Source organism: Salvelinus alpinus, chromosome 23, assembly GCF_045679555.1.
Source record: "Salvelinus alpinus chromosome 23, SLU_Salpinus.1, whole genome shotgun sequence".
Classification (NCBI taxonomy): domain Eukaryota; kingdom Metazoa; phylum Chordata; class Actinopteri; order Salmoniformes; family Salmonidae; genus Salvelinus; species Salvelinus alpinus.
In genome coordinates, this window is record NC_092108.1 from 23,520,191 (window position 1) to 23,544,559 (window position 24,369).

General features: G+C 40.8%; 1 protein-coding gene across 3 annotated transcripts; it reads left to right on the top strand.

Annotated features, from left to right (window-relative positions):
- The first annotated feature begins 859 nt into the window (after window positions 1-859).
- Window positions 860-23,986, top strand: LOC139550613 (coiled-coil domain-containing protein 178). Of its 3 annotated transcripts, XM_071361610.1 has the most exons (20): window positions 860-1,070; window positions 1,256-1,339; window positions 2,166-2,302; window positions 2,917-2,975; window positions 3,501-3,586; window positions 3,898-4,101; window positions 4,300-4,520; window positions 4,612-4,754; window positions 7,961-8,114; window positions 8,333-8,428; window positions 8,548-8,684; window positions 8,778-8,961; window positions 9,666-9,728; window positions 9,903-10,064; window positions 10,165-10,278; window positions 10,539-10,684; window positions 10,966-11,125; window positions 16,998-17,147; window positions 19,811-19,945; window positions 22,789-23,986. In XM_071361610.1, the coding sequence occupies exons 2-20, from the start codon at window positions 1,282-1,284 to the stop codon at window positions 22,963-22,965; spliced, it is 2,586 nt and encodes an 861-aa protein (XP_071217711.1). In that variant the 5' UTR covers window positions 860-1,070; window positions 1,256-1,281; the 3' UTR covers window positions 22,966-23,986. The 3 variants fall into 3 exon arrangements, with proteins under 3 accessions (XP_071217711.1, XP_071217712.1, XP_071217713.1); XM_071361611.1 differs by lacking the exon at window positions 8,333-8,428; XM_071361612.1 differs by lacking the exons at window positions 16,998-17,147; window positions 19,811-19,945; window positions 22,789-23,986 and adding an exon at window positions 15,209-15,408.
- The last annotated feature ends 383 nt before the right edge of the window (window positions 23,987-24,369 follow it).

The following is a 24,369-nucleotide window of genomic DNA, read 5'->3' on the forward strand; positions in this document are numbered from 1 at the left end:
TTATGCAAGTAACACTTTAGTCTGTTAGACCTTTGCTGTGCTTCCACTTAAAATTTGCTGTGTTTTGTTTCAGGCCTTTGTAAAACTGTAAATTACCTTTGGTGACATCCAAATTACACCTGCCCAGTAAACTGGCGTACTGTACTATATTTGTAATACAATCTATATATTTTGTGATAGTCCTGTCTTGCATGCCTCCATACCAGTATCCAGTTAAGGTCTTATTGACCCTGCCCTATCTTAGAACCTGTCTCACAGATCTAAGAATGGTAGGCATATAATATCTGCTCCTTATTTTGTTTAACTTCTAGAGCATTCAATTGTGCTTTAAGTGGAAATGGCATTGATTGCCAGTAGGAAGTGACATGTATTGTGTTGGTATCTCATCAATTAATGATCAACAAACAGATCATTTTTATGTTGTACTTGTAATGAATACATGTGCAATTGCTGCTTCAGCACAAATGTGATGCCCCATTGTCCTTTCATTCATATGCTAACTCGCTTCATGACTCATTTCTACAACAAGCCTTACTTACCCTAGTATAATTACATTTGTTAATCTAGTCAGCCAAAACTTCCTGCAACTTATCATCCTAAAATGCTGTTATAGTGTCTCAAAATGTCTAGACTTTAGCCTAACCTTGGTGAAAACGTTCCTCTGAATTAATACAACGCATAATATGTCCCTATAACTTAGATGGCAGACGAACAATGCCTGTGCCATGCAAAGGGCCTCGAGAAGCCGTGAAAAACTACAAAAGGGGTTATTATTTGTCATTTTATAAAGTACAGTGAACAAACCTCTGCTACTGCTCTTGAATGCAGCCCTTTGCTTGTTGCTTAGCAACCATGTGACACGGGTAGTTTACGCAGCCATTCAAGACGGAATAGAATCATACGGGACATAACAACTAATTTTTTGTAACTTTCTGGTCATAAAATAAAGTTTGTTGAAAATTTCATCGGATATATTGTTTCCAGATAACGTATCGGTGGTAGTTACAGTAGCGCCTGAATCAGGATGTTATAATTTTAAAAGAACGAAGGCCTATCCATTCTGGGAACAAGTAAGTTAAGTTGATAGCCAACTCGCTCACGCTTCGACTTTCTTCCATGCCATAACATAAGACATGACACACAGCTAGCCTGCTTTTTTCCATTAGTTTGCACAGTGGCAAGATGTAAAGGTAGCAAAAAGTGATTTAATTTCACCAACATTGATCTAACTAACAATAATTTGTTTTTTGTACAGTATTGTGGAGATTGCATATTGCGACAATGCCTGAAGTTGAACCACTCAGATTTCCATCAAGGGAGGACGGGCCAAGTTTACAAGGTTTGAAAGAAATTTTGCACAAATAATAACCCCCTCACACACCTAAACACTTGAAAGGCAATTGAAACAGAACAGAGATACAGGTGGTAGCATTGTTATACAATGGGGATACTGTCTGTCATCACACATTGTCTTGCTTCTAAAGAGACACTTGATACAGATTGCCACAACAGCAGGTAATGTACTCTCACATTACAGTCCATAACAAAAGGTGAAAGTCGCCCACTTGCTTAATCATATTTCCTATGAGCGCTCCAGCTGCAGCATCATCTTACATAGAGTGGGCTATGTTGTGCCTTGAAAGCACTGGCCTAAAGTGTATGTTAGCCTGAGTAGGATATCTGTTTCAATATTGTGCATTTAGGCCAGGAGCCATACTGCAGCCAGATGGCACCCTTCCACCGCTAAGCCTATATCGCCCTTGAGTCTGCCACAGGAGGCTCAAATTAGGCTTCCCTGGCCCTTGGCCTATTCACTGATGCTTACAATACATTGATTGGTTATATGGACATTTATGGGTGATAGTGAAAATGACATAAGATCATTGTCGTATTGTCATAACACTGTGTACAGTAAGTCTCTTTCACACAAGGTGGAATACGTGTCCGATATACTATATCTTTGTGTCAGATTTTAAGGGATACAAATGTCATATTAATTATTCCTTATGTTATACTGTCATACTGTTGTTTGTATGTATCATATTTATGGAAGCAGTAATGTGTTTTTGGCTTTTCATCAAGCCAACCCAAAATGATCATGAATCGGGGCATAGGTCTAACTCTTCAATTTGATTTACGGCTGGTCATTTCTGATATCTTTTAAGATCAGGTAGATCTTCAAGCAGTGTGCCCCAGCAGACGTCGCAGTTGTGCCCTGGTTAACACCCCCTCACCGTGCGTCAACAAAGCTGTTTGCCATATTCAGGAGCTGAAGAGGAAAGTGGAGAACTGGTGTCAACAGGTAAGATTCAAAGTGTGATCATGCAAAAAAGCTTTTTGAGTTAATTATTATGGGCCAAAAATATATTTAAAAAACAACAACATGGTGGACCTCCCGGGTGGCGCAGTGGTCTAGGGCACTTCATCGCAGCGCTAGCTGTGCCACCGGAGACTCTGGGTTCGCGCCCAGGCTCTGTCGCAGCCGGCCACGACCGGGAGGTCCGTGGGGCGACGCACAATTGGCCTAGCGTCGTCCGGGTTAGGGAGGGTTTGGCCGGTAGGGATATCCTTGTCTCATCGCGCACCAGCGACTCCTGTGGCAGGCCGGGCGCAGTGCGCGCTAACCGAGGGGGCCGGGTGCACGGTGTTTCCTCCGACACATTGGTGCGGGTGGCTTCCGGGTTGGAGGCGCGCTGTGTTAAGAAGCAGTGCGGCTTGGTTGGGTTGTGCTTCGGAGGATGCATGGCTTTCGACCTTCGTCTCTCCCGAGCCCGTACGGGAGTTGTAGCGATGAGACAAGATAGTAATTACTAGCGATTGGATACCACGAAAATTGGGGAGAAAAGGGGGTAAAATATTTAAAAAACAATAAAAAAAAAACATTTCTGTCATTTGTCTGCCTGTCTCCTCTACCAGTCAGGAAATGTTCAGCATCAGATGTCTCATGAAAAACAGCAAAAAAGCAAAACTTTTAGGTAAGATGTATCTTTTTGGTCCTATGTTATGTCCTATGTGTCACCTCCAACCCTTACACACACACACACACACACACACACACACACACACACACACACACACACACACACACACACACACACACACACACACACACACACACACACACAGAGTCAACGGTGGTGTTCTATTATATACTATTGTCAACTGAGTGACCAAGACAGGATATTTGTAAATACAGTCATACTGGACATAGCACATTCATGATCTATACTGATCTATGCATACTACCTCTTCTATTACTTGTTGTTTTTGACTTGACTCTTATTATTGATATTTATTATTGATTATTGTACTGTAATGTTGAGGGAGTTAGCACACAAGCATTTCACTGCCCCTTTCAAACCTTCTTTAAACTATGTACCTGATGAATACAATTTGATTCCATTTTTTTTTTATTAGTCTTCATTTTAAGCTTTACATTTACAGCATTGAATGTTCCTATTTCTTCAGGTATGTGAAGAAATGTGTTCCATGTTTTCCAGATTGATTTCCAGTGAATCTGTGTCTTCAATGATACCTACAGAGTTATACATCGAAGGCATTGGACTAAGTGCAAGAGGTGAAAGAGGTAAATATTTTTTATTTATTTTCTCAAATGAGAGGGATACAGTACACAGCCTTGTGTCACGTGATGAAGTCCATGAACACAACAGAATGTGTCTAGGAACAAAAATGTACAGTGTAATGGCATCTATAACATGCGCACTATTTTGAATCAACCATATACAGTACAGCCCCTATTGTTTGCAGATGCTTTCTGTACTATGAGTCCTCTTGTAGTTTATTATATTTTAGCTTAGGTTATGTGACAATTATCAATCTTTTTCAATAGATAAGGCTACTGGTATACTATACGAGCATCTCTCTTCCTTCATACAGAGGGTGACCTGTTGTCTCCGCTGCGTAAGGAAACCACGGACGTCCTGGTAGAAGTAGTGTATCTGATTGAACGTCTGGAAGCTGATCGCCAGGATGCAGAGGAGGCTCTACAGTCGGAGAAGAAGAGAAGGAGAACTTTAGGGGGGAAAATGTATAGTATTTCACTGTGGAAGCAGCAGGAGTTCCCTGTAGCTGTCCAGAAAGGTCAGTCAGTGGCATAAAGACAAAGATCCCTAAAAGAAAGGTCATTCATGTTATTATCACTCTTTTATTAGGAGTATTATTCTGTAACACTTGTTGTTGAAGACAAAATAAACTGTAATCTAGTAGTTGGTAAGTTCTTTATATATTGCTTACAGTGCAACTTTACTTGAAACCTGGATATGTGCTGTTTCTCTCCAGAGCATGAGGCCTGTACCAGAGACATCAGTGAATTGAAATGGCATCTGAAATTGAGAAGAGATAAACTTCACCAAGTGACAGATAGAATGATCAAGACAGAGGTTCTGAATCAGCGGTTAAATGAGGACATTGATTTCATCAAGAAAAATGGGCCTCTTGTGAAGGAAAAACTGCAGCTGGAGAGTGATTTCATGATCCAAATTAATACGGCTCAACGTAAGGTACTGTTCACAATGAATTTTGTTCTAGTTTTTTTCTACACTGTTATTGTCACATATATATTGCATATATTTATATATATTTTTATTTTAGGCCCTTGAGACATTTTCAAAGACCTTCAGTGAACTGAAGAGTTTTCAAGAAGACATGAGAAAGGAAGAACTGAAAGCAGATGAGGATAGAGGTTTGATGTTCAATGAACTTAAGGGCATCAGGAATCTGCTAAATGACAGACTGTGAGTACAGTATACAGCATATTAAATAGTATTACAGTGTCACGCCTGCTCCCACTCCCTCTCTCTGGCACTCAAGGGCGCCAGGCTGCCCATCATTATGCACACCTATCACCATCATTATGCACATCAGCGCTTCATTGGACTCACCTGGACTCCTTACTTTGTTGATTGCTTCCTCTATATCTACAGTTGAAGTCGGAAGTTTACATACATCTTAGCCAAATACATTTAAACTCAGTTTTTCCACAATTCCTGACATTTAATCCTAGTACAAATTCCCTGTTTTAGGTCAGTTAGGATCACCACTTTATTTTAAGAATGTGAAATGTCAGAATAATAGTAGAGAGAATGATTTATTTCAGCATTTATTTTTTTAATCAGATTCCCAAGTTTACATACACTCAATTAGTATTTGGTAGCATTGCCTTTAAATTGTTTATCTTGGGTCAAACGTTTTGGGTAGCCTTCCACAAATGTCCCACAATAAGTTGGGTGAATTTTGGCCCATTCTTCCTGACAGAGCTGGTGTAACTGAGTCAGGTTTATAGGCCTCCTTGCTCGTACACGCTTTTTCAGTTCTGCCCACAGATTTTCTATAGGATTGAGGTCAGGGCTTTGTGATGGCTACTCCAATACCTTGACTTTGTTGTCCTTAAGCCATTTTGCCACAACTTTGGAAGTATGCTTGGGGTCATTGTCCATTTGGAAGACCAATTTGCGACCAAGCTTTAACTTCCTGACTGATGTCTTGAGATGTTGCTTCAATATATCCACATAATGTTCCTACCTCATGATGCCATCTATTTTGTGAAGTGCACCAGTCTCTCCTGCAGCAAAACACCCCCACAACATGATGCTGCCACCCCCGTGCATCACGGTTGGGATGGTGTTCTTCGGCTTGCAAGCCTCCCCCTTTTTCCTCCAAACATAATGATGGTCATTATGGCCTAACAGTTCTATTGTTGTTTCATCAGACCAGAGGACATTTCTCCAAAAAGTACGATCTTTGTCCCCATGTGCAGTTGCAAACCGTAGTCTTTTTTTTATGTTGGTTTTGGAGCAGTGGCTTCTTCCTTGCTGAGCGGCCTTTCAGGTTATGTCGATAGAGGACCCGTTTTACTGTGGATATAGATACTTTTGTACCTGTTTCCTCCAGCATCTTCACAAGGTCCTTTGCTGTTGTTCTGGGATTGATTTGCACTTTTCGCACCAAAGTACGTTCATCTCTAGGAGACAGAATGCGTCTCCTTCCTGAGCGGTATGACTGCTACGTGGCCCCATGGTGTTTATACTTGCGTACTATTGTTTGTACAGATGAACGTGGTACCTTCAGGCGTTTGGAAATTGCTCCCAAGGATGAACCAGACTTGTGGAGGTCTACAATTTGTTTTCTGATGTCTTGGCTGATTTCTTTTGATTTCCCATGATGTCAAGCAGAGGCACTGAGTTTGAAGGTAGGCCTTGAAATACATCCACAGGTACACCTCCAATTGACTCAAATTATGTCAATTAGCCTATCAGAAGCTTCTAAAGCCATGACATAATTTTCGGGAATTTTCCAAGCTGTTTATAGGCCCTTTTAGGGCTATGCGTCCAACTAGCGGGACAACCTCCGGTGAAACTGGAGGGCGCGCACTTCAAATAAATAATCCCAAAAATGATGGATATTAAACATTTAGGTACATATAAGTGTCTTATATCGGTTGAAAGCTTAAATTCTTGTTAATCTAACTGCACTGTCCGATTTACAGTAGCTATTACAGCGAAAACATGCCATGCGATTGTTTGTGGACGGCGCCCCATATCAAAATATTTTTCCACCGGCACAGGTTTCATAAATTCACAAATAGCGATTAAATATTTACTTACTTTTTGAGAATCTTCCTCTGATTTGTAATCCAAAGGGTCCTAGCTATAACATGTAGTGTCGTTTTGTTAGATAAAATCCTTTATATCACAAAAAGGCAGTTTAGTTGGCGCCATCGATTTGAGTAGTCCACTCGTTCAACATGCGGAGAAAGGAATCTGAAAATCTACCCCGAAACTTTGTTTCAACAAGTCAAAATACGTTTCTATTTACTACTCAGGTACCCTAAAATGTAATCAAACTATAATATTTCTACGAAAAGAAGTATGTTAAATAGGAAAACGATTTTAGCAGGTCTTCATGGCGCGCCCAAACACAAATTTCCAAGACTGTGTCCCTGTCCTAAAACTGATATTTATTTTTTGTTTTTGAAGTTACAAGCCTGAAACCTTGAACATAGACTGCTGACACCCTGTGGAAGCATCCAGGGAGCTAATTATCAGTATGACCTTATTCTTGCCATTGTAAGAGGATGGTCTCTCAAAAAACAAAAATTCTGGTTGGTTTTTCTTTGGATTTTCTCCTACCATATCTATTGTGTTATTCTCCTACATTATTTTAAAATTTCTACAAACTTCAAAGTGTTTTCTTTCCAATGGTACCAATTATATGCATATCCTGGCTTCAGGGCCTGAGCAACAGGCAGTTTACTTTGGGCACGTCATTCAGGCAGAAATTGAGAAAAAAGGGGCCTAGCCCTAATTAAAGGCACAGTCAACTTAGTGTATGTAAGCTTCTGACCCACTGACATTTTTATACAGTGAATTATAAGTGAAATAATCTGTCTGTAAACAATTGTTGGAAAAAATACTTGTGTCATGCACAAAGTAGATGTCCTGTCCGACTTGCCAAAACTATAGTTTGTTAACAAGACATTTGTGGAGTGGTTGAAAAACAAGTTTTAATGACTCCAACATAATTGTATGTAAACTTACAACTTCAACTGCATCTGTTCCTCAGTTTGATCCCTGTGTCAGCATTAATGTCATTATGTTTCACCTATCCAGACGCTGTCCGTGTTTTGTTTCATGTTTGTTATTTATTAAATGTTCACTCCCTGTACCTTCTTCTCATCTCCCAGTGTCTGTCCTCACATACAGTATCTGACAGTTACCCAACCTTACCCAACCTAACCTATTTTAGGTAAAGGTTAGAAGGAACCAGAAGGAACCAAAGGAATAATTGTCCAAGTAATCTGTCCTGTTAAATCTCAAATATTTCTGTAATCACGCGGTAACTTAACCTGACAGTGTTGCTATAAAGTACTTACAACTGTTGCGCCATGCTTGCAGTTTATTAATAATTTCACTTCAAAAGATGATTGTATTATTTTGTCCAGAACTGAATTCCAGCAGCTGATAGATTATTGGGATGGCTACTGCATTACATTGAAGGAGACAGAGGAGATGGTGGCTTTGAAGGAGGAGGAGTGGGGAGACATGTCACAACGTATCCCTGTGCTAGAGGTGAAGGAGACTGCAGTCAATGAACTGGTGAGTACTGTACTGTGCTAACTGTGTACTGTATGTTACATCAGCACATGTGAGCCAGTCTGTAACTTAAATGATTTTCATCACTGTGAACAACTGCATTTATCATAATTAATGAATGAACGAATGAATGAGGAATTTTACTTAAGGAATATGCTGAAACATGCACCAATGTTCCTTACACATTGAGAATACAATGTCTAGTTATTTTTTGGTCACAGGTTGTGGAGTTGAACATATTTATTGAGGTTGAAGGTAGAAAAATTGCACAATTAAAGGAAGAGATTTCAGAGCTGCAGAAAGAAGTCCATGCAACTGTAAGTGATGTCATGATAGTTATTGTTGATGTTGAATATTTCTCACAATACTTTATTTATTGCATACGACTTATTGCATATTTATTGCTTCCTAACGTTGCATCCGGGGCATATTCCAGAGACTTGCAGGTGAAGCGGCGGTCTCTCACTCCGAGGAGGTGTTCTGTAAGAAACATCAGGACATCTTGGCTCTCCACGAGGAAAACAAAGAGTATGAACTAGAGACTGAGGACTACAGTAACATGATCTATGAGAGGTACTGCATGTAATTTGTGTGTATGTGTGTGTGTGCATACTTACGTAGCTGTGTGTGTGTGCATACTTACGTACGTCTGTGTGTGTCCATCAGTGAACAGGCAGTGAAGCAGCTTCAGAAGGAGAGGAAGCGCATGCTACAGAAGATCAGTGTGAATGAGGAACAGAGAGAAGAGGCCAAGGAGGAGTTGTCCCAGGTGGCAGCAATGCACGCTAACACCAAGGTCAACCTGGAGGAGCTGGAGCAGCAGACCTTCATGGCGGAGCAGAGGATGAGGGTCCGTGTGGAAAGAGACATGCACTTAACTCGACATCCATACACTCTTACCTGTAGTATGATCAAGGCTACAGATGTAAGATCTTAATTTGCAATGCAGGACATTTAAAACTTGTGGTGTATTTGAGGTTTAAAAAGGCTTGTGAGGTTTGTAATTTCCACTTTGAGATTTCAGACTTGATTTTCCCTTATGAAAATTGTATCAACCACTACAAAAATGTCCATGAATTATAATCCACATAATAATTTACATTTCTTGTTGCTGCAGGATTAATTTCCTGCTGTAGCAAACTGGCTCAAATGAAGATCTTACATCTGTAGAGATCCATGCACTCTTACCTGTAGTACCATGCACATAACTAGAGATCCATTTTATCAGAATTTATGAGGGTAAGTTAGAGAGACACTGATTTATAAATGAATCCTACATAAAGAGAAGGTTGCATATCCTCATTGACACAAGTGTCTGATGTTTAGATTCAAATTCCGTTAGATTTTGTCAATCACATAATCTGCATTAGTTGTCGGTGACAGAAGCACATGCTTTTAGAGATTCATCCATGCTTGGAGGCTCTATCAAGGTGGGTTTGTGAAAAGAGCCCTTGCAGATAGACATTCAGATATGCACTAGTAGATTCATGTACCATGATGAAGTGGGCTTCTTTACTAGTGTTACTGATGCAACACATATACATATCTCCTCAGAAAGTGATTGAGAATCTGAAGAAAGACATGATGAGCGAGATGAAAGCCATGGCCATTCTGAAGGTAAATCTCTTCTGTCTGTCTTCTGTAGAGTTTCGACTTTCATGGTTGGTTCTGTCAAGCATCTTTTTGCAATCAGCTGTGTTCTAAAACCAGTAATCTCGTAAGACTGATCTTGGAAGGTGATATGATTCCTTGTGTACAACAGTTTTGTTACGTTTTTAAACTGTATTTCAGGATACATTAACAACATTTAAAGCAGAATTACATCAGGAGCAAACCAACACAGAAAACGCCAGATGGGAACTTCATAAGGAATTTGAAGAGGTGTCATCAGCTACAAAACAACTGGAAATTGAAATGGAAAAACTGAGAAAGATTTACAATGATAAATCTGAGGTAATCTAACATTTTATGTTCAGTTTACTGTATTTCAAATGTTTTAGTGAGATATGTTGAGTGTTTTAAATTCAATTGATTATTCATTTCTCTGTTTCAGAAAATTGAACGTTTAAGGGAGAAACTCTGTGATGTTCTAACAGAACACAAAAACACTACAAATTGTCTGAAAAAGGAAAGAAACCTGAAACTTGACCATCTAAATACAGTCAAGGTAAGATAAAGCAAGGATTTACACTCAGTCACCATATTTTAAAAAATGGTGAGAAATGTAATAGATATTAGCACAACACATTTCATGATATAATGTATTACACCTAATACACACGCATGATTTACAAGTGATAGTGTAATGTATTTGAAATCACAAGGTGGGTGGTGGGACTTAATAAAAGTTATTGATGTTGAAATCATGCTGCCAAGTTTCATTGTGGCGCATGGTTCATTCATTTCAATCTTGTTTATTGTTGACAGGAATTACACCAAGATGTTACCAAGAGGTTTGACCACGCCTTGAGCAGAATCACAGTCCTCACTGCTAAGTCCAAAGAGTACAGAACAGAGTCTGACAGGATGGAGGAAACAGCAGCCACAATGCCAGATGTCATTGAAGAACTACAGTAAGAATCTCTCCTCTCCTCACAACCACCCTCTGCTCTGCCAATATAATATAATAGGTCTTCTACCCTATCTAGATTATTTAGAATGTATTATCATTGTAAGCCTGCTGCACCAGAGACCCTGGAAAGCTTGAATGTATTAGTTTGATTCATGCTGTGCTCAGAGCGTGAAGCGTCACCATTAACTTTGAAGCCTTGGCTTTTCCATCATTGATATTAGCACAGGAATCAGCTTGGTATTATTCCAAATCAATTGATTGTCGTTCACCTGTATTTATCAGGTCCGTCTTTGATGCCGTAGAGTTCAAAAACCAAACAGCTACGTTGATCATGAACACCTTAGACCGTGATATCACCAACTGTCAACAACGGATTGAGCAAGCAGTGCAAACTCACACTACTCTATTCACAACCAGACAGCAAAAAATGGAGGAAACCAAGGTAAAACACTGGGTCATTTGGTTAATACAAGGTGGTTTGGTTTATGTTGTACTCATTGTATTTGATGTTAGTGTTACTGCTATTCCTCATACAGCTAATCTTACTGGAATTGAGACCATGCACAGTAACATTTAGGTAGGCTAAAAGCAGGTAGGCTAAAAATATTTGTTAGTTTCCAAACATGCCCATTGGCAATTGTCTTCAAAGTGGTATATTGGTAACAAACACAAGAGAAAGTCTGAAAGGGTCCTCAGCTTATTGTGTAGTTATTTGTGGATTAGTGTCACTAGAATTACTCGCTACAATCCGTTGTGAGAAGACCACAACAGCGTCCTAAGCAATTAGAATTATAAGTCAAGGTCAATCGTGTTGTGTTTTTTAAAGGAGTGACAACTAACTGTTGGAAAGTATTTTTCCAAACTGATAAGCAACTGAGCACAGACGTCAATTCAACATGTATCCCACGTTGGTTCAATGTAATTGTGAAAACAATGTTGATTCACCCAGTTTGTGCCCAGTGGGAAGGCCTCTCCTGTATTGGTGAATCTTTCTTGGTTGGACATTTGCTGTATTCAGTTACCTGTATGTTTAATCATCATATTAATTTAAATACAAACCTATTCTTCCCAACCTCACACCATTGACAAAACACATTTTTACCAATGTAATATTTTTTGTATTCACCTCGAAAAGGAGTGTAAAAAATGTCTGTGGTGTACATTATTTTATATTTAAGCTTTGTTTTAAAGTGGCAATCAGCAGTTGAAAGAAAAACCAAGGGTGTCCCCGCTCCTGTTTCGGTAAAAAGGTGAGGAATGGGACTGGAGAAATGTTACCACTCTCAAATTCATAGACAGAGCTATGGATGCAAGGAGTGACCATCAATGATATCAACATTATAGTTTTAACCATGTTTAGAGGCTATAGAGTTTGTTTACATTTACTTTGTTTACAAACATTGCAGTAAAACAAGCTTATATTTTGGGTTCTGGTGGGGTAAGACAGTTGAATTAAGCTCATGAGGCATTTATCAGTTATATTCTTCAATAAACTTATAGGTATATATCATTAATTTATGAGTCCAAAAATGGATGTAGCAACTGCAGATTGCCACTTTAATGGGAGAGCCCAATTTATTGTAAGGTTTTCATCTGCAGCATGCAGGATTATCAGCCCAGCCACCGCCTCGTGGCTGATGGGAGTCTCACATGGCTTATCTAATGTGAAATCGCCATGTGGTATAGAGTTTCATTAAACGGTGATCAAGAATGCATTAGTTCAAAACAAGAAAAGGCAATGGAGCTAGGCCGCCATGCATCCGCGAGCGCAGCAACTTTAAAGAAGTTGTTGGCGTGAGACAATTTAAGAATTAGGAAGTCTTCCTCATAGACACAAGTCCCATTAGCCTGATAAAAGGCAATCATGCAAAAATAGCTTTAGCCTTTTTCACTTGAAAAAATGTAATGGAAACAACAATAGGCCTATCGCCCCTCTCACCAAATAAAAAGATCAAGAGTTAGAGCGAGTGTTAAGTTATAAGGAAATTGGTTAATTTGATCATTATGTTCATTAGGTCCTATATAACTAATGCTGTACACAGTTTCTATTCATATACTGTCCATACTTTCTATACGCGTTCTGAAATGTATTAACTTCTTTCTTTTTACTTTTTGGATTATGTGCGTAATCGTTTTGTATTGCTAGGTATTATTACTGCACTGTTGGAGCTAGAAACACAAGCTGCAAATCGCACCTGCAATAACATCTGCAAATCTGTGTACGCGACCAATACACTTCGATTTGATTTGAATATAAAGCACACACATAATGTCCACATTAGCATAACGTAATAAGCACACTAAGCATTTGGAAACCGCCGTGCGTGACTCAGTGAACGAGTAAACACAGTAATGACTGGACACATTGAGATATAAAATTACACAGGAGAAAGATGCTGACCTCATATTGTCATTGGAAGGCCCCAGAGGTCACCATGGATGTTGACTGTTGGGATGTTAAATGTCAGGTAGAGCACATTAGTATTGCTAACAGCTCAGAGGAGGCTTGTGTTTGTGTGTGGGGAGACACTAAGGGGACTTTTCTGACCTGCATCCCATTGACAGCCCAACTAGCCAAAATATATAACTAACCCTTACCTTAACACTAACCTTAACAAAACCCTTAACCCTAATCTTAACCTAATTTTCACCAAAATACTATTGTGTATCTACAAACAGTTCCATTGAACTCATGAAGTCGCCCCATACACTGAGTCAATTGAAATTAAATGAATCAAAATCAGCTGAAGTCCAATTATTCAGCAGGTACAGTGCCTTCAGAAAGTATTCACTTTTCCCACATTTTGTTGTGTGACAGCCTGCATTTAAAATAGATTTAATTTCGATTTTGTGTCACTGGCCTACACACAATACCGCATAATGTCAATGTGGAATTATGGTTTTCAAAATTTTAACAAATTAATTAAAAATGAAAAGTTGAAATGTCTTGAGTCAGTAAGTATTCAACACCTTTCTTATGGCAAGCCTAAAAAAGTTCAGGAGTAAAAATGTGCTTAACAAGTCACATAATAAGTTGCATGGACTCACTCTGTTTACAATAATAGTGTTTAACATTATTTTTTAATTACTACCTCATCTCTGTACCCCACACATACAATTATCTGTAAGTGTAAGGACAGATGCTGGGAGACTAGAGGCAAGTACAGGGAGTGAACATTTAATAAATAACGGACATGAAACAAAACACGGACAGCGTCTGGACAGGGGAAACAAAACAACATTAATGCTGATGGGATCAAACTGAGGAACATACAGATATAGGGGGGGCAATCAACAAAAAGAAGGAGTCCAGGTGAGTCCAATGCAGTGCTGATGTGCGTAATGATGGTGACAGGTGTGCGTAATGATGGGCAGCCTGGCGCCTTCGAGCGCCAGAGAGGGGGAGCGGGAGCAGGCGTGACAGTAAGGTTCCTCAGTCGAGCAGTGAATTTCGAACACAGATTCAACCATAAAGACCAGGGAGGTTTTCCAATGCCTCGCAAAGAAAGGCACCTATTGGTAGATGTGTAAAAATAAAAAAAGCAGACATTGAATATTGCTTTGAGGATGATGAAGTTATTAATTACACTTTAGATGGTGTATCAATACACCCAGTCACTACAAAGATACAGGCGTCCTTCCTAACTTAGTTGCCGGAGAGGAAGGAAACCGCTTAGGGATTTCACCATGAGGCCAATGGTGACTATAAAACAGTTACAGAGTTTAAGGGCTGTGATAGGAGAAAACTGAGAACGGATCAACAACATTGTATTTGCTCCACAGTACTAACCTAATTAACAGAGTGAAAAGAAAGAAGCCTGTGCAGAATACCAATATTCCAGAACATGCACTCTGTTTACAACAAGACACTAAAGTAATACTGCAAAAATGTGGCAAAGCAATTCACTTTTTGTCCTAACTAAAAAGTGTTATGTTTGGGGCAAATTCAATACAACACATTACTGAGTACCACTCTCCATGTTTTCAAGCATAGTGGTGGCTGCATCATGTCATCGGTATGCTTGTAATCAAGGACTGGGGAGTTTTTCAGGATAAAAAAAAATACAGAATGGAGCTAAGCATAGGCAAAATCCAAGAGGAAACCCTGGTTCGTCTGCTTTCCAACAGACACAGCAGGACATTAACTTACAACACAAGGCCAAATCTACACTGGAGTTGCTTGCCAAGAAGACAGTAAATAAAAAAATATATACAGTATATATGGGGGATTGGAAATTATGCAAACAATTACAATGATAGAATCCACAATCTATCTGTAATTTTGCAATTTTATAGCCGAGTTAGTTTAGACATAAATCTGCTTTGACATCTATTGTCACACCCTGATCTGTTTCACCTGTCCTTGTGCTTGTCTCCACCCCCCCCCCCCCCCCCTCCAGGTGTCGCCCATCTTCCCCATTATCCCCTGTGTATTTATACCTGTGTTTTCTGTCTGTCTGTGCCAGTTCGTCTTGTTTGCCAAGTCAACCAGCGTTTTTCTACTAGCTCCTGTTTTTTTCCCCAGTTTTTCTCGTCCTCCTGGTTCTGACCTTTGCCTGTCCTGACTCTGAGCCTGCCTGCCTGACCATTCTGCCTGCCCCTGACCTCGAGCCTGCCTCCCGCCCTGTACCGTTTTGGACTCTGACCTGGTTATGAACTCTTGCCTGTCCCCGACCTGCCTTTTGCCTACCCCTTGGACTATAATAAATATCAGAGCTCAAACCATCTGCCTCCCGTGTCTGCATCTGGGTTTCGCCTTGTGTCATTATATTTATGCCAAGACTCTAGCAATAATCAACAACCAATTTGACAGAACTTTAAGAATTTTGAAAATAATAATGAGCCAATATTGTACAATCCCGGTGTGCAAAGCTCTTAGAGATTTATCCAGAAAGACTCACAGCTATAATCAGTGCCAAAAGTGATTCTAACATATATTGACTCTGGTGTGAATACTCTAAATTCGATATTTCTGTATTTCATTTTCAATAAATTAGCTAAAATTCTAAAAACATGTTTTCACTTTGTCATTATGGGGTATTGTGTGCAGATGGATGAGAATTTTTTTATTTATTTAATCCATTTTGAATTCAGGCTGCAACACGACAAAATGTGGAATAAGTCAATGGGTATGAATACTTTCGGAAGGCACTGTAAATGTCTGTCATGATCTTCAAACCCAAACGTTTCCAAAGCGTTTCCACCATCAACATAGTGTCTTCCTTCATTAATGTAATCAAACAGCTAGCTGGCGTTCTGTGTAGTTGTCACCGTGGATAAAGTAAACAACGCAACCAAACTACAGACTCCATAAGTTTCTTCTGGGCAATGAAGTGTAATTCGTTCCATTTACACTTCAGATAACAGCAGCCATCAGATGGGCTTAGTCAGTAGTGCTGCATGCCTTGCCTGCTGTAATTAAAACTGGAATCAATAGAAAGCATTTGTCATGTTTACAGCCCCCCCCCCCCTCTTTCTGCTGGGTTAAACTCATCACCTTAGTGCTGCTGTTGTGTTTTACTGCAGAGACACACATCATTATGTTCCTTCGTTCTGCAGGTACAGCACAGTACAGTCGAGACCAACAGGATACAGCAGCACAATGGATACAGCAGCACAGTGATCAAATACTCTGGGAATGAATGGTGTTGAGACTTGACAAGAGGGCAGGCAGAGAGAGAGACAGTTACTCAGTCATTGTTATTTATTTGATTTCCAGAATAGTGTCCAGTCAGTGTTTGTCTGTATTTGTCCCTGTGTGCCCTAGATTGTAAGACTCACACATCCAGTAGTATGCACACACATATAGTCTCACACAGGTGTACTTGTTCCCCCTACTAAATAACCTATGACAAAATATGTTATTGGAAATTCATTTTAAGTCTGTCATAATTCTGAGTATACAGTATGCCCTAAATACACACTGTACATCTATGGATTCACTCCCAGGCCTATTGGTTCATAAGAATGTTTATCTATAGCCATAGCCTGGGACAGTGATCCATATCTTTGATCGCTCATAACAGTAGCTGACATTCAACATGTACTGTATACAGTGCAGTATAACTGCTACTTCAGCATGTATTGTTCCTTGGTCCTTGGCAGCTCTCCTCCACTAGGGGTTGATGGAACCATCCACCATGATGGCCTCCTCAGTCATACTATGCTGCAACCTGCCATGTCTCCTCAATATTTTCTGACTGTGGACCACACTCATAAGTCCTGTCAAGTGCTTAAAATTGTCAGGACACCTTGTTATCAATATATGTGAAACCGTGTAACTGAACGTGTGTTTGTATGTGTATGTGTTGTAGTCTGACCTAAAGGTAGCCCTAAGAGAGAACGTTGAGTTGGCCCACGAGTACAGAGCCCTTCAGAAAGTCCTGATGATCGCCAAGCAGGGGGCTGTTGGGGTGTTTGACGAGAGGAATCGAGCAGAGGCATCTTTTTATGATCACAAACAGGTAGGCTCTCTACTGAACGTGTCTACTTCCTAATGTTATAAAATTATAGAGCTTTACATATTGAATCATAATCACTATCATTGAATCATACATTTAAATCATTATATGATATTATATCCAGTTTGCCGTTTGATTGGAATGTTTCTTAGCATGGTCAGTCATTTTCAGATTGTTTTAGTTGGGTAACCAATGAGATGACTGCAGTAATCTGATCTTGATGAGATAACCTTAGTGTAGGAGGATGATGGATGTGATATAGTAGTATTTCTGCCCAGGGGGAGATTAGAGAGAGGATAGGTGGATGTAATTCATGCAAACACATAAAGACTAAGCTCACTATACAGGTGTTCCAAGGTGACATGTTTCATTATGTTTGCTTCTGTTCACTAGGTTGTCCAATGGGCTGGGTTGGCCAATGGGCTAGGTTGGCCAATGGGCTAGGTTGGCCAATGGGCTAGGTTGGCCAATGGGCTAGGTTGGCCAATGGGCTCGGTTGGCCAAAGGGCTAGGTTGGCCAATGGGCTAGGTTGGCCAAAGGGCTAGGTTGGCCAATGGGCTAGGTTGGCCAATGGGCTAGGTTGGCCAAAGGGCTAGGTTGGCCAATGGGCTAGGTTGGCCAAAGGGCTAGGTTGGCCAATGGGCTAGGTTGGCCAATGGGAGGGAGACACATAGCAGGCACAGGTCAATAATAGAAAAAGAGAATACACTCTCAATGCTAATACTCCCAAAGGTCTTAAATGGAAACTACAGAACAACGTCTACTCCTAAAGGTGTTGAATCATTGTGAGAGAGGCTACAGAAAACAACATTTCAACTGTTTCGGTTTTTATGGTCCGGGACGCAATTTAACTTTGATCTTAAAAGAAATTGCAAGTGAAGACCATATTCTATAGCCTAAACAGGAAATAAAACATGCACTGCTTCAGGCAATAAGCAATAGACATGATTTGTTTCTCCAAAATGACTAATACCTTTACTTGAGCAATTCCTCATCTAACTGAATGAATGTTATCAAGTGAAAAATGCAGAAATAAAATCCTGTGGGCAGGATTCTCCACGCTCATGATCAAAGCCTGATTTAGCCTTCCTTAACCATTTCTGTTTGTTTCAGCTCTAGACATAGACATTTAGTACAGAACCACCTACCAACATCTCTCATTTTCTCATTCTAAATAGAAACAGATTTAATGTAATGTAATTCCTTTTAGTTTTTTTGTTGCTGATTTTCATATCCCTCTGACAATCTAATTTCTAACAGTTGTTATTCTCAATACCCAATGTTACAGGGTTTTATTCATAGTGGCTAACTCACCTGCTTCTGTCCCAGAGAAGAAAGACTAGCTTCAAAGGACCCAGCACACTGGTGGGATCATAACATAACACACATGTTTTGACAGCCCATAGCAATACTGTGTACTGGAATGACTTGATTCACTCCAAACATGGAAGAAGCTCTCAGTTGTTTGAAGAGCCTGTAAAATATTTGATATTCAGCAGAGGGAGCCAATGGAAGCTCCTGCTAAGGCGCTCTACTGGCCTGACTCAGCGAGCCAAGGTTTACAGGCTTTGGCCTGTTATAATACAGACGTAGTTAGCACCATAGTAATAAGACATTGTACACAAAGATACATTCTGAATGTATGGCATTTGTTATTAGTTGACATTATACAGTAAGTTCCTGTTACAATTGGTACATGTTTTAATCACCTGCACATAGCTGAATGCTTCAATGCTCCAACCCAACACTTTCCTCAAATGTTAGGCAATATCATTATCAATAGCAATATATTTAGCAATATATTTTGTATAATGGTTACCTACCATACCTACCCCCATCTACTAGGATAGCACTAACCTAAAAGTGGTTTTCAATGGCGATGTGTTATTTCTCCTCCAGTAGCATCAGTTACCTTATGGTTCATTTAAGTGGCCTCATCACTGCATGTAAGCATTGTTTTGTTTATGTGGATGGAGCTCTCAGCACAGGTTTTTAACAGGGCATGCTATGAAGAAAATTCCTGTTATTGTCTTTCCTTCAGCAGTAGATGGCTGAGCTAATTCGCTTTAGTTTCTCTATGCACTGGGGAACACATTGCCAAGCAATGATAAGCTTTGCAGGAAGAAAACAGAGATGGAGGGAGAAAAAGCAATGGCATCTATCAGAATTGAAAGAAACCTCTTTGCTTGAAACTGTGTTCAAATAATAAAGCAAGCGAGCATCATGTCTTTCCAATAGACTAGGAATAATTTCTAGTTTCGGTGGGGGGTTCATGACTCTGTGTGTATGTGTAAAATATGTCTTGAGGGGATTGATATAAAGTTAAACTGGGTGAAGTAGAAATATTTTACTCATCAGCTTTGCAGTCACAGAGTTTGCCTCAGCTAGAACAAAACTGCTGAAGCATTTAGAGAAAATTAACCCCCCATCCTGGCAGCCAGATGTGACTGGATTCTGATGACTGCACACGAGTGGGCAGAGAAACCAAGAGACTGTGAAATTCCTGTCAGGCCTGTGTACTGCAGAATGGGCTATTGACTGCTTTCTCTATTCCCCTCCATCATTCTTCTTGAACACTGCCATTAATTTCCTCTCCTGCCTTACCAATTCCTTTTTCTCTCTTCTCTCTTCCCTTCCTTCTTTCTTCCTGTCTGCCCCCTCCTAGATTTCTTTGTTGCAGAAGAGGATGCACAAAGCTGTGGTGAAATACTTCAGACAACGCAACCTCTATAGCCAGGCTGAACTGGCCCGCTTCCAGACCCTCTCTAATGAGAACAACCAGAAAATAAAAACTGTCCAGGTATGTATGTTTCACAGACTTTTTCCTTGTGAATCCACACACATACAACATTACAACCATTCCAGTTCAATGGAGTTTTCTTCAATTCTTCAATCCGCCTGCCTAGTCCTGCAGTATATCACAATCATTTTTTTAAGCGTTGGGAGGATTCATTGGATGAGTAGATTTTATTAATTTAATGGGAGTATAATAATTTATGACAGTATAATGACTTCATGTAATGCCTTCATGTAATGCTGAGCATGTGTGGCATCCCAAAGTTAAAACATGTTGAGCTGAGCGTCATGCCTCCATTGGCAGGGAACTAACCAGTCCACTAACCCACAGTAAAACATTCACCAGTCACCACAGCCGTCTGTAGTGTCATCACACTAGAGTTAAAGACACCACCATCACCCTTCCTCCATATATCCAGTCGTCACAACGCCGGCACAGTGACGTGATTGACGATGTTTCGGTGTGAGTGCCTATGACAAGCTGCGACCCGGCATCTGAAGCTAGCCCTTTCTCCTCTCCAGAGAACTATACATTCACTCTGTTAGGGCGCATATTTATTCACGTTTGGCTGTGTGGCTGCCTTATGTTTATTGTGTTGTTACTACTGGATAACTATCTATGGTACAACTACAAACCCTCCTGTGTTCCTATGTTGAATAACCCCTAGCTACCTTTCTCATGTTTTGCTGAAAAAGTAGTAGGCACGTATTCTGAATCTGCAGGGGTGCATGGAGAAGTGGAGATCTTCAATTACTGGATAATGGGTGGCTAATATGTAGTGAGATTTGAGAGGAGGTCAAAGCGGACAGAAGTAGAGTGATGAATCTTTATCAAATGTCCTGTCCTGTAGCACCCTCACCGACCATCATAGTGTAGCAGGCAGGTGCCATTCAACCATGGAACCATTCACATTCTCTCACCCATTATATTTTTTATACAGAGGTGTTTACATTCAGCATTGTTTCCTTGCCCCTGCTTTCTATCCAGGTGTGACAGCCAGCCATGTTTATCGGCAGCTTTTCCCAAGCTAGCACTACCATTACCTATGTCACAGTCCCACAGACTTAGACAATACAAGTTTTGTCTAGGTCTTCATTGCGATTCAAATTATAATTCAACTGATTTGATTCGATCAGACTTCTTCCCAGATAGAATTGATTTGACATCATTTCAGACCCTCTGTGTCTAGTCTTCTCTACACAGTGAGCAATAACACATTCAGTCATTATTTCCCTATCCATCCATTCCTTCCCCCTTTGTATTGCCGACATGCTTTTTGATTGGTCTTATCCAGCCAGACATTACAGCCAGTCAGTCAGGGAGGGAGGGAGCAGTCATGTCTCCCAGGTCTAGCCCCGAAGAGAGGAGGGGAGGCCCTAGGCAGCTGAACACAGAGCAGAGGGTAGAGCAGAGCAGGGAGGAGTGGAGCATGGAGGAGGAGGAAAAGGAGGAGGAGGAGGGAGGAGCTATCTGGGAGCTGCAGAGTGTGAAGGACAAAAGAGCTGGTGTATTGAAGCGCAGCGCACCGTCACCCGTCACAGCCCAGCACAGGGTCCCTCAGAGCAGAGCAGCTACTCACATTAAACCCCCAACCCGGCTCCTGCTGACTAAAGCAGGCTTTACTACGCACTATGCACAGCTTCCTTACTAAGCTTCCTTACTCAGGGTCCTTACTAAGAGTAGTGCACACCCCTTAGAAAGACCCCTTAGAGTAGTGCACACTTTAAGCACAACGACCCTCAGAGTAGTACACACTTAAAAATCAAAGACCCTCTAAGTAGTGCACACCTACAAATAATGCAGTGCATACTTTTAACAGAAAGACCCTCCGAGTAACGTTTATGTTAAAACCAAAAGCCCCTCAGTGATGCACTGCATATTTTACATACTGATGGTGATGGCCTCATAGCAGTTACCACCAACAGAACAAACCATAATGAAACAAATGTACCAAAATGGAGTCTTCATGGACTGAATCCTGCTGGGTACTATACAAATCCATCATGTCCACTTAACCTATTTGGCAGAAGATCAGAAAGGTCAGGTCTGCACTTCCACCACCAAGGCACACTAGCATTATGAAGCCAAATGTAACTTATTTTCTTGCTTTGCAGTAGCTACAGAGGAGGAGGCAATGGGCGGTGTGGGATGGTGGGTGTGGGATGGTGGGTGTGTGTGGTGGTGGGGGCGCTGTCATCCTGTAACACCGCTGCCAGAACTGGCAGTTGAGTTTTTGTGTTCTGCCAGTTTACACCAGGGATGGCATAATTGACAATGGCTAACAGCGGCGAGGCTCACAGTACAGAGTGCTTGTTGAATGGCCAGTAATGAAAGTAGCAGACGCCCACTAGCCCCAGTCTCCAGGGACAGTAATCCAAGATCCTGTTTCTGATATAATTGTTAGTCAGAGAATTTCTGCATGGCTAGGCCGGTTCAGATTCCCAAGTTGGTTGACAGTGCCAGGCAGTTTAATAGAAAAACTGGATGCTGAGATTTTTAAAACACAGGCGCACTGAACCTGCACCATGGTTCAACCAGGAGCCTCTCTCTCTTGTACTTGTTCTCGCTCTCTCCTTCCACAAAATAAAGAACAAGACGCTGGGCGTAACTTACTCTCACTATCTCTAGACAGCACGTCGAGCAAGCAGCAAGTAGTGAAACAGACAGAGAACGGAGAAAGCATCACATCAACACTGGAGTTGTCTTTGTCTCCTGTATGTCTGTCATCAAAGCTGCTGCTCTCCCTCTCTAATCTCCCCAACTCAACGTCGTCTGACTACTGTCGTCACTCTGTTTTCTTAATTAGAATGTATTCATTGATTCTATTTGCTCCCTTATTCAAACAGGAGGAGTTGTCAGAAGCAATCCGGCGCATTTCTGCCTTTCTGCACTCTCTGGCAGAAGACTCAACAACCAGTGATGATGCTGCGACGATGGAGACAGCAGCAGGGAACAAACAAGCGGGTCTGGATGCCATTGGGTTGAACAAGAAGAAGATGCCTACAGTTCAGATAACAGTGTAATTGGACATTCACCTGGTGCCAGACAACTTACTTACCCCAGCACGCTTCACTCTCTCTCTCTCTCTCTCTCTCTCTCTCTCTCTCTCTCTCTCTCTCTCTCTCTCTCTCTCTCTCTCTCTCTCTCTCTCTCTCTCTCTCTCTCTCTCTCTCTCTCTCTCTCTCTCTCTCTCTCTCTCTCTCTCTCTCTCTCTCTCTCTCTCTCTCTCTCTCTCTCTCTCTTACTAGCAGCAGATCCATAACAATGAAACAGGTGACTTTCATGCTGCTGCCAGGACTGATCTAATTTTAGCAGGGTGAATGATTGCAATTGGCTTTGCCTCATCAGATAATTAATCTATGTCACCATTAATTGGAAAAGAGAATAATTACAGGCAGTGTTGACAGAAATTCTAAGCTTCTCCAGATTTGGAGATCTAATCAGGACTACTAAAACCCACCGTGACCTTAACTACCACTTAGTACACTACCTCGACCACCCGGACCAATGCCTGAGCAAAACACTTCCTCTCAGGAGACAAGCACACTTGTTTTTGTTGTTTCATTTTTTTTCTCCCTCTCATTTTCTCTCCCTCTTCTAGAAAGCTGTCTCCCTCAATCACTTTTCAATATTCAATCTTAATTTTGTGGAAGTTTAGCATTTTCAATGAGCTGGAGATGAATGATTAATGAATAAATTTAAATGCTTCATTTTGTCCATGGATCATTAGTTAAGTCCTTTGTGGGAAGGACCTGAGAAAGGAGTGAACATTATTGAGACATTAGCCTGGAGCAATCCAGGGGTAAATAGTGTGCACATTACCAAAGGATGTTGTGTAGCGGGGTGCAGTAGCCTACTGGCTTTCTAACGGAAGAACCCCCAGGTAACGCTGCTTTCAATTTGCCACATCTCACCTGAATCACACGTAGTATTTCTTTGGAAGAGAAAAAATATGTTTATTATTTCATCAAGCATGTTCCCATTGCTTCACAGGCCTAACAATGATGTGGCACATTCATATTTATTAAACACACTTCAAAAGTTTTTTTTTCCTCTTTCATAAACATTAGTGATACAAGTATTATTACCACTGCATTGTTTATATTTTGATTATTGTGATGGGACAATTTCAGACTATGGCTGAAATGGGCTATTAAGCTATGGAGATGGCCATTGGATTCATGTAAGATCTGTTCTCACCAAGATGTTCTTGAACTCACCTCTAGTAGTGACAGTGATTTCCTATCAGGTCACTCAGCCAGGTGATAGATATTGTTGGTCCGGGTCTGCAGTCTTCTGGTTGATAGAGACGTTTGTATGTTGATGACACCTATCTCCTCCCTTCCAGCCAGCCAGGGCAGAGGGGGGCAGTATGAAACAACAAGCTGAGAGAGGGAGACAGTAGCTCGGTTTCCATCCAATTGGGG